Source organism: Pundamilia nyererei, unplaced genomic scaffold (genome assembly GCF_000239375.1).
Source record: "Pundamilia nyererei isolate P.nyererei 1_Seehausen unplaced genomic scaffold, PunNye1.0 scaffold00065, whole genome shotgun sequence".
Lineage (NCBI taxonomy): Eukaryota > Metazoa > Chordata > Actinopteri > Cichliformes > Cichlidae > Pundamilia > Pundamilia nyererei.
The window spans coordinates 1,413,002-1,424,093 of record NW_005187466.1 but is presented as its reverse complement, the minus strand read 5'-3'; the positions used below and the strand labels follow the sequence as shown (position 1 = coordinate 1,424,093).

The 11,092-nt window shown below is 39.0% G+C and overlaps 1 protein-coding gene across 1 annotated transcript; it reads left to right on the top strand.

Moving 5' to 3' along the window:
* Window positions 1-297: 297 nt before the first annotated feature.
* pld5 (phospholipase D family member 5) lies at window positions 298-9,245 on the top strand. The gene is made up of 10 exons (XM_005735785.2): window positions 298-543; window positions 2,822-2,958; window positions 3,275-3,458; window positions 3,648-3,756; window positions 4,259-4,386; window positions 5,414-5,611; window positions 6,216-6,367; window positions 6,593-6,758; window positions 6,880-6,970; window positions 8,562-9,245. Exons 1-10 carry the CDS (start codon window positions 511-513, stop codon window positions 8,822-8,824), a joined length of 1,461 nt encoding a protein of 486 aa, XP_005735842.1. The 5' UTR covers window positions 298-510; the 3' UTR covers window positions 8,825-9,245.
* The last annotated feature ends 1,847 nt before the right edge of the window (window positions 9,246-11,092 follow it).

Here is an 11,092-nt window from a genome sequence, read left to right as displayed (position 1 = left end):
ATGTTTCAGCATCGCTCCCTTCTAAGCAAAGACCAACTGCTTGCTGCCAGATGAGTTTTATTCACTTGGCAGATAAAGGAGGGAAATACAGCTGGAAAAGGAAGAGAAGAGGGAAAGTGAGGGAGGGGGAGGAGGGTACTGGAGCTCAAAGCTACGGCTCTTTATTGGCCATTTTGAACAAGAGGGGGTTGGTCTTTCATCTTCTCTCTCACCGCTTCGACTGTAAGGCAGACAGTGAACCGCACACACAGTTCACACACAAGTACACACACACACACACACACACACAATCAGCTGCTAGAAGAACCATGTCAGGACACATAACAAACCAGAAGCTGATGCCCACACAGACAGACCTTTTGGGACACTGAGGTACCTGCAGGATGAAGACAAGGACCAAGAGTGAAGACATCAGATTTGAACAGGCTGAGGGCTGGGTGGAAAAGAGAGGCAAAGATGTGTGACTGAGCTCCTGTTTCCCACCTTGTAGTTTAAAGGAATGCTGCTCTCATGGCAGGACCAACCCCACAGGAGCCATTAAAGGTGATGTTTTTCAGCTCTTTCTATATTTAATAGGCAATGTTAGTCTCCTTTTGGCCATAGGTGGATTGCAATGCATGTTTTTTCTTGGGCTTTTTTCTCTAGGTTTCAGTACACCAGTGTTTCACTGCCTGATTGATTAAACTCTTAAATTCCTTATCTTTTTAAACCATATTCAAACTAAAAGCTCATATGTATATCAAAACTTTAGGTTTTCGTCAAAGTGTTTTTAACTATCCAAGATTTTTTTAATATAAATCAGTCTCTCCTTTAGTCTTTAAATGATGCAAAACGGCAAATAACACAGCCATCCTTATAGCTCGTTGCACAGTAGTTGCAGTTGCCACCAAAAAACATCTGATGTAAAATAATTTTGAGAAAGAGACTATTAGCATATAAGAGCTGGAAATGTTGCTTTTTTTTCAACAATTATGTAAGATAAGTTTATTAATTACAAACATTGTTTTAAATGCAGTAGCAAACATTACAAAAGTTAAGAAAATAACTTAATAAATTACAAAAACAATTGCCCAGAACCCAATCAAATGTGTCCAAACTGGAAGTTTTCAGAAGTTGTAATCACTCACATAATATTTGCTTGATAAATAATTATTTTATCAATAATTCTAATTATTTAGGCCAGCATGGTGGCTAGCACTGTTGCCTCACGGCAAGAAGGTCCTGAGTTTAATTCCACCATCAGGCCAGCATCTTTCTGTGTGGAGTTTGCATGTTCTCCCCAAGTTGGTGTGGGTTCTTTCCGGGTACTCCGGCATCCTCCCACAGTCCAAAGACATGCAGTTAGTGGGGTTAGGTTAAATAGAAACACTAAATTGCTCATAGGTCTGAGTGCAGGAGTGAATGTGAGCGTGAATGGTTGTCTGTGTCTATGTGTTAGCCCTGTGAAAGACTGGTGACCAGGGTGTACCTTGCCTCTCACCCTAAGATAGCTGGGATAGGCTCCAGCGCCACCCGCGACCCTAAAAAGGATAAACAGAAGCGAATGGATGGATCAAATTATTTAGTAGTTATTGGATCAGCTATCTATTCACTCCTTGCCATATTAGGCTATTTTTTCCTGTATATTAGATGTGTTGTTGTCCTTTTACAGCGACATACTGCATCAGTACCTTTTGATAGCTGACCTATCTCACACTGTCAGTTCTGTTCATTTCCTCCCAGCCATGTGCACATCCACAAGTTAAGTGTGGTCCTTGACTCTGCTAAATGTAATGAAGAGCTCAATGGCCTCAGAGGCCAACAGAAGAGTGTATGGTGCACCCAGCTAGCACCTGTCTTTCAGCCTCACTGCCCGAGGCAATATTTGAGTCCACAAACCTCCTGCTGTTCATATTTCTATATTTTGATGCTGAATTGCTTTAAAAAAAAAAATTTTTTTTATTAAAAGCTTTAGAATTTTTAGACGGAAATTTTCTTTTTAAGGAAAAACCCCCTGCTTATGCTGCCAAGCTAATCAGTGCGATGCAATTCATTTGACTGATAGAACACAACAAAAGAGAATATGTAATGTGATGTTGACAGCTCACCAACTGACAAAGCCAAACAGGACAGAGAATGAGGTGGTGAAAATGTGCAGTCGTAAGCAAAACAAAAACGCCTAAGTGCACTTTTAAAACTGTGAAAATCAAGACTCCTCAGGCTGGATCAGGGCTCCAACACTACAACCTCTGACCACATACTGACTGTCACTCTACCTATATTACAAACCCTACAGACATATACTGCACACACATACATGCGCACAAATATTGCCTGCAATATTGCTTAACATAACTGTAACGTTGGCTGCCACCTTGACACAGAGCTCATAAAACCCCTTTTCAGATGGGAATTGCATGGACAACAAAGCAGTCGGTATGACGAGAAGCAAAAACTTGCACTTTCCAATACACCTTATAGACTGGATTTAGTGTGCATCAATTTGCTGTCAGCTGGAGAATGTTCTACTTCACTTGTCCGGCTCTGTGGCATAAAGTGGGATCGTTGAAGCTGGGGGATTTTTTGCTCCAGAGCCTTGAAATCTGCAGTATACTGGTTATCAAAGCAAGGTTTCTGCTGTCAAACGAAGGCCATAGTTGTTATTTTGATCGTCATTATTCACATTGCACAAGTGTTTATGTGCCCACAGTGCACAAAAGGGACACACACAAAAAAAGCAGAAAAGTTACTGCAGCACTGTTCACAAAAAAACCCCCTCCAGAAATAAAACATTGTGTCTGACATTTGTTAGTGTCGTGTGTGTTTCTAATGTATCTTCCAGACCCAGCAGAAGTGCATTGCCATCTTTGCCCTTGTTTGCTGCTTTGCTGTTCTGGTAGCACTGATCTTCTCATCTGTGGACATTTGGGGGGACGATGAAGATGGAATCACCGAGGAAAACTGCAGCAAAGACTGCCAGTAGGATGTTTCGCAAGATTAAAGGAAATTGTGGAGGTTCCATTCATGTAAAGCACAGTGTATTCACAGCGACTGTCTCTACTAACTCAACATAGTCTTAATCTGGACTCATTCATTACCAATTCAGAATTACATATTACTATTTCATTATTTAATTCTGGTAGAGATTTCTGATGTGGATCTGTACCTCACTTTTTATTGTTAAAATCTAGAGCCATAAAAGGATTTATGTGTAAAGGCTTTGAGCTGCTGGGTTGTTGTGTTGGTGGTGTTCCTCTTTAAAGCTCCAGACACTGAAGGAATCTTTTATTTTCAGCATTGTACTTGTGGAGAACATTCCAGACGACCTCTCTTTCTCCATGGATGGCAGACCCCACCTTCCTGTCTCCGTTGGCTTTCACACACTGTTGGACCAGGCGAAGCACTCAATTGAAGTGGTGTCATCTGCCTGGGACTTAAACTCCTGGGACATGGAGACAATCCCAAACCCCGCCAAACAGGTACAAAGTCACAGTAACCAGTCCGGTAGAACAATGAGCCAATTGCATTTTCCATTTGATCTGTAAAACCAAATGCAATTTAATAAGGTTATTCCTGCAACGAAATAAGAGCTGCCCTTCTAAAAGAAATGCAGGAACATTGGTCAGTCGCTGCGCTACAGTAATACAGAACATCATTCTCTTCCTCAGGGTCAGCTTTTGTTCCAGAGACTGCTCAGGCTAAAATCTCGCGGGGTTAAGCTGAAGATTGCCAGTAGTCTGACAAACTCGACTGAGCTGAAGGCCTTGGCAGCACACAGTGAGTGGATGTGGCATTTTTATTTCAGAAAGGCAGTTTGTTGTGTCACTTTGGCAAACAACAACGAAGATATACATTTACAATTTATCCGACAACCCTATAGAGTTTTATTAATGAGATTCTCATCCTCCAGGATACATTTAGTTGAGTTTCTTAAGCAACCCACTTTAGGACAGCAGAACCACACTGTAGGTATGGCATGAAATATCAATGACCTGCCTCAAGGAAAACAGATGCATTTACAGCATGCAGCAGCACCCAGGAGCTCTACACCATATGCATCTGCCAGACTTCACAATCAAGGCCAAAAAACCTTGAATGGATGAAAATGTACAGTCTGGTTTCCTGTCAAAGACTGCCTTTCAGGCTGCCTGCGTTGGCCCCTGTTCTTGTCAGACAGTACAAGGCCAACTGTCAGATTTACACAATTTTCTCTTTCTTTTTCTCTTAAACTTTTCATTTTCTCTCTTTTCTGTCTCTTTTTATCCCTCACACGAATTAGATGCAGAGGTTCATTTCGTTAACATGACACTTTTTACCAGAGGCGGACTCCATTCCTCATTCTGGATAGTGGATCGGAAGCACATTTACATCGGGAGCGCTGATATGGACTGGAGGTCACTCTCCAAGGTAAAAGCGCACATCAGCATCTGGTTTGCTGGGTCTTTAAAGAGTAACACATAATGTAAATTAGCCACGCTTTCCTCTTATACTTCTTTATGCAGGTACTCCAGCACTGCCAACAGAAATCAGGAATGATTTAAGGTTGTTGTCTGAGATGGTCAGAAAGACAAGTAGCATTTCACTTTTCATTTAGTATGTAATTCATAATAGAGCAGGAACCAGAATGCATTAGCATACTGTAACCTGAAGTGATTGCCCGGCCCTTTTTGGTGCTTCAGCACTGGTTGGAGGTAGGACTGCTGTATGAGTGTAAGTCACAATGAGCAAGAAGGAATGAAGGAATAGCACACATACACTGGATGTGTGTAGTAAGCACTGCAAGCCAGACACGTATGTCTGAAATTGACCCTCTGTGGTAACAAACTGAAACCTCTGTGTTCCTCCTTCAGGGGCACACGTTAAAAAAGAAACAGACAAAAAACAGAAACACCAAACACAAAAGAAATTTTCTGCCATCTATTTAATGAGCAGACAAGAATGTATTTAGGACATCTGTCTCTTCTTCTTTCGTTTTGTTGTTTTTACCCACACTAGCAGCTCTGTGGATTGCAGTGTTAGCCTACTTGTGCTCCAGTTATTTAAATTCTTTGGTAGGACTGGAATAATGTCCAGCTTATTCGCTTTTAGACAGATTCCTTTGAAATGATTATATATCTATGATGACATCCAGCTTATTGCCTTTGTTATTGTCTTGACTTTTCCTCTTTTAGCATCATTTTATCATATATTATTTTTGGCTAAATACCTTTAAATTAGTGATATTCTATAATAGTACCTTTCGCTCTTCATTTTTATCCTATTTAATCTGAAAATTAATAGAAGATCATCAATCCATGAAACGTTACTATTCTCTCTCTGAACTCAGTCCCTTTCTTTAATTCTTTTATACCCTCTATAACGTCTGCAGAGCACACTCAATATTTTAACTTTTCTGCTGCATCACCTCTTCCTACTTCTTTCTCACACACCACAGAGGAAAGAACTGGGGGTGGTGGTGTATAACTGCAGCTGTCTGGCTCTGGACCTCCACCGAGTCTTTTCATTTTACTGGCAGCTCCACGAAAGGGACTACATCCCCTCCATCTGGTCAAAGAGAGTAACTGCTCTCTATGGAAAGAATAATGCCCTGCAGCTACAACTTAACTCCACCCCCGCCACCGCTTATGTGTCTGTGAGTAACAGCTTTCTTATGTTACAGGACTTAGTGCATACATAAATCAATTCTTCACAAAATGCAGTGGTTCATATACTTCTTGAGGCACCAATTTCCTGCCTCGGGGCTTATAGTGAATGTCTTTATTAGAGTGTTATTACATATTAATAACAAATATAAACAGAAAATGATTAATCATCTTATTATTGCACTAAGGAGCAACTTGAGTCTGAATATCTCAGTACGTTAATGAATCTTGTTGCTCTCAAAGCGACAAGACATTTATCAGCTACATTTAAAACATTTATCATCTTATAGGAAACTAATGGAGCCATACTGTCAAGGCTGTTGGCAAACCAACCTTGATCTTTTGCCCCACTTATTCTAGTAATGATAAATGGTCGTTGAAATGTGCTTTCTTGTTTTCTTTCCTTTTTCTCTGCAGAAATGTTACATTGAAATGTATATACCTATTTTTATTAGTGGATTGTGTATTCTTTGTTGAATTGAAACACACACATTTTTGAAAGTTATCCTAAACTTTAACCGTGTGTCTCAGTTGTTTCATTTTTGTGATTTTTACATAATTTTGGGGACCAAACATGCCTTGTCCTTTCTGTAGACCTCTCCTGAACTCTTCTGCTCCAAAGATCGCACCCGAGATGTAGATGCCATCTATCAAGTCATTCAGAGTGCAAAGACATTTATCTTCATATCAGTGACAGACTATCTCCCTCTGGTGAAAAGGAGTTTCAGAGGAACCTCAGTCACAAGGTGTGTGCTGGGGCAAGCTTTGACATTTAAATCCTTTTTACAGGAACATTTATGAGGTCATTTTACATTCATACTGTACATGTGTGTCTGTATCAGAGGACACAATTCATGGCAAACTAGAATATACCCAGAATATAGCAACGTGGAATTTTCGAACTCTATGCCCTTCAGTATCTTTAGACTGAAAAGCATTGTCCACAATAATAACACTAGTTGGATTTTTAGGTATTGGTCGTCTATCGATGAAGTCATCAGAGAAGCTGTGGTATTAAGAGGGGTCAAAGTTCGTCTGCTCATAAGCTTCTGGAAGAAAACTCATCCACTCACCTTTAATTTTGTGACCTCCCTCAAGTCACTCTGCGTTCAGCTTTACAATTGTTCCCTGGAAGTGGTAAGCGAATCACTTACACCTGTAGTTTTAACTACTCATGGACAAGTTTTAATTCATACTGCACTTATGAATTATTATTTCTTATTATACATGCTTTTTGTTAAATTGTTGTTTTTTCTAGCGTTTTTTTAGTCACAAGGAGCAGAACGATGACATTCAGCTTGGGCTCAACCACAACAAGTACATGGTGACCGACAATGCAGTCTACATTGGTAGGAAATATAATGTGTGTTTTGGGGTTTTTATTGAGGTGCAGGTTTCAAAGTATCTTAATATAAAGTTTTTGACAACAAAAATATGCATAGACTAACTGGCCACTTCATTAGGTACACATTGCTAGTATGGAGTTGGACCCCTTTTGCCTTCAAAACTACCTTAATTCTTAATGTTAACATTTCCCAAAGGTTTTTGTCCATAATGACATAAAAGCATCAAACAGTTGATGTAGATTTATCAAGCAGCACGTGATAAGAATGTCCTGTTCCACGACTTCCCAAGAGGTGCACTACTTTATTTAGAATAGTGACTGTAAAGGAGATTTGAGAACAGTGAACTCATTGTCATGTTCAAGAAGATTTGAGCTTTGTGACATAGTGAGTGCTGCTGGAAACTGCTTTAAAAGATGGGTACACTGTGGTCATGAAGGGATGAAGAAGGTCAGCAAGCATACTAAGTTAGGGTTGGCATTTAACAGATGTTCAACTGGAAAATGCTATGAGATACATAAGTATGCTGTTACAACTCTCTTTTTGTTTTTATTACTTATAGCCAGGAGGTATCTATTTTATCATAGCTTTATCCAAAGATTGAAATGGGACAATGAGCCTGTTTGTCCAAAGGGAAATAAAAGATCATCTTACATTGCATTTGTTAATTCAATATAAAACAAAACAGTGGGAAATAATTTTTTTGAGGTACAGATTTTTATTGGCTTTTTTAGTAGCTGGGTTTAGTGAGTCATACCACATACCAAAGCAAAATGTATAAAACTTGAACATTTTAACTTGAGCAATAGCTCAAACATTGCTTTATGAGCATATAGACAAGAAAAGACAAAGAGCAAGATGAGAAGAAAATAAAAGACTGTGAGTTTCAGATAAATACTTTAAGTCAGCGGTCCCCAACCCCCGGGGCCTCGGACCGGTACCGGTCCGTGAGTTGTTTGGTACCGGGCCGCGAGAGTTGAGGCTCAGGTGTGAAATGTATAGTTTTCAGGGTTTTTATCGGTTTTCAGCGTTATTTTGTTATCGTCTTTATCGTTTACTCGGTTTTCCTGGGTCTTTTCACGTGTGTTATGAATAAATTTTCTTTTTTTCGGTACCGGTACTAGTTTTATTTTGTTGTATTTATCCGCGACACCTGAAAATATTGTCAGGCATAAACCGGTCCGTGGCGCAAAAAAGGTTGGAGACCGCTGCTTTAAGTCAAAGGACAAGTCACAACCACAAAGTGTCTCACATATGGCTAGTTCAATCCTTACAGCTACAGTACAGGTTATGGGAAGTCATATCATCACAGAGGTTTGTGAGAAAATTCCAGAAAGTTACTGTGCTTTTCCAAGAAACAGTTCAGGAGAGGATGTTTTGTGAAACAGGGGACATGTCTTTTAACTAAGACTGCTAAACTAAACTAGCACTGCTATATTTGATTCTTACTCGCTCATCCAAAGACACACAAGCACCAAGTGGTATATACATATGCAGACACATATCAAGATTCAAGATACAGTAATGTAAAGCTATTTCTTTTTAAATAATGACTTTTACGGGCGCTATCTGACACTGTTGTCTTTGTCGCTCACAGGGAACCATGACTGGGTTGGCAGTGATTTTGCTATTAATGCAGGAGTTGGATTGGTGGTCAAAATGAACGGCAGTGCTGAAGACAGAGGAGTGACAATCCTGGAACATGTCAAAGCTACTTTTGAAAGGGACTGGAGGTCCCGCTACGCTCAGAGCCGACATGGAGTCAAGGATCAGCAGGGAAAATACAGAAACTTGCAACAGGGGAAAAAATATATGGAAACTAAGGAGGAAAATGAATGGAACTACCCTTTATATTTATAAGCACAAAAAGTCTTTTCCCAGTATGTCTTAAAGCCTCATAAGCCTAAATATGCTAGATCTTACAAATATGTACACAAATAAGAATGTAAACCTACTCTATACTGTATGACTTGCCAAAGTATTGCTTTGACTCAGTATTATAATAATATATGTTTAATTGTTGACTGTTATATAAGCATGTAATACTGCATGCATACCAAAAGCAATATCTCAGTATTAACTCAGTATTAACTATATACTAGCACAAGCAATGTGACAAAAACAATTCTCTCTATGTGTAACCCACCAAAACAGTTTACATACATCCACTATTTTTAAGTCCTTCATTGCATTTTATATGTTTTTAAATCTACAGTTTGGCTGCAACTGTAATCAGGTCAGATCCTGAAATGGCACACACCGGCATATGCAGTAGTTTTATTCTGTTCATCATATCTCTTAAATTATTCATCTGTCTTCATAAAACATAGCTTTTTCCTTGTTGGTGTTGTTTTTATTTCAGTCTGCTGGTATGTTTAGTGCCCAAAATGTTTCACTATACAAATTTGTATTGCTGACAGAACAAAAGTATTTATAGGTATGTTTTGCCTTATCCTGTCTTTCCATCCAAGCCAGTAATAAGCTGCAAGTTAAATGCTCAAAAGCCTGCAGACAAAAAATAAGCCTTGAATAGTTTTGGTTTAAAAATGCATAATTTAAATAAAGGATTTGAGAGTTCTCAAGTGACTCATCTTACCAGCACTTCACAGTTAATAACTGGAAAAAGACAAATTTACTAACAAATCCAAGTTTGAGATTTGGGTCAGCACCACAACACCCACACTTTTTTAACATGACAGCAGGAGTATTCAGGACTGGGATTGTTTTGCCCTGAGCTGGACCATTGGCGTAACTTTGTGCTGAACATTTGGGGGGGGACCTATATCGACTGAGCAAGAGGAATTTCTGTTCTTCAAACGTGCTCAGGCCTGTGGTTTACATCTTTAACCTCTTAAGACCCGAACTCTTCCACGGCATGCATTTTTAATTTCTCTTTGATATTTGGGAATATTGGGGCCCGATGAATGTAAAAACAAAAAATTACCAGATTTTTTTTTTTTTACCTTATTTTTGTTTTTAAGAAAAATAAGAGCCACATATGAGGATATTCGTTTAAAACTTTGATAGAACAGTAGCAGTATAATGTCCTTTTAAGTGGATATCAGGCCCTTGTAGAGCAAAATTGAGTAATTTGGTCTAAATAACCCAAAATGTGATGTCCACATATGTGGACGCCAGGTCCTTGGAGGTTAAGGAGATGCATTCATACTGCAGCAGGTTAGTAATTCCCAACACACAGCTCAGAGTGGATCTAGTATGCTCATGCTGTATTTTTTTTTTCTGGGAGTCCATTTGATCGATCATGTGGGATTTACAGTTATCTTCTACATGACACTGGTTCAGCCCCCACAGTCTTTCACTATCTGAAAAAAATTACTCTTTACCCTTTAATGCCACATTTCCTCTAACTGAAGGCCCCATCACAAACAGGAGGATAGTGCTGCCATGCTCACAGACAGAGCTGTGTGTGATAGCCCTGCTAAAGAGATTCTCTAGCTCAAAGGAATTACTTCTACTATATATTAATGAATATATCTAATATCACAATGGGCATCCAGATATAGATATAGATATATCTAAGACTAATGAACATCAAGGATTGGTACAAAGTAATCTTGTCATTGCCCATGATTTTGCTATTTTGAGTTCTTAGTTCGAGTTTTATTTTTGTTTTTTTAATTAGAGTTTATTCGTTTCCTCAGTTCTTTCTCTTTGTTTTCCTTTGGTGTCTTTTCCCTTTATTAAATTTACTTTTGTGTCTGAGGTTCCCAGTTTAGTTATTGTTATTTTCTTTCTGAATTACTTTACTTGTTAATTGTCTTCTGTGTCTCATATTCAGTTCCTTCTTCCTCCCCTGTGATTGTGTTGATTCTGTGCACCAGTGTCTCATTTCCTCCCAGCTGTGTCTCATTTCCTTGATTAACTTTTACTGTGTGAGTATACATAGTGCTGTCTTCTCTTTGTCTGTGCTTGCAGTTTTTGTTTATTCTCCTAGTTTGTTTGCATGTATCACCTCTGCTGTTGGATTTATGAAACTTATTATTTATTGGGCTTTTATCCACCAATAAAGTTGCATTTTGTTTATTCCACCTGTATCCTGAGTCTATATTTGGGTCCTTAACCTAAAAACTGTGACATATCTGACCTCAAGCTTGAACGGAGGCACTT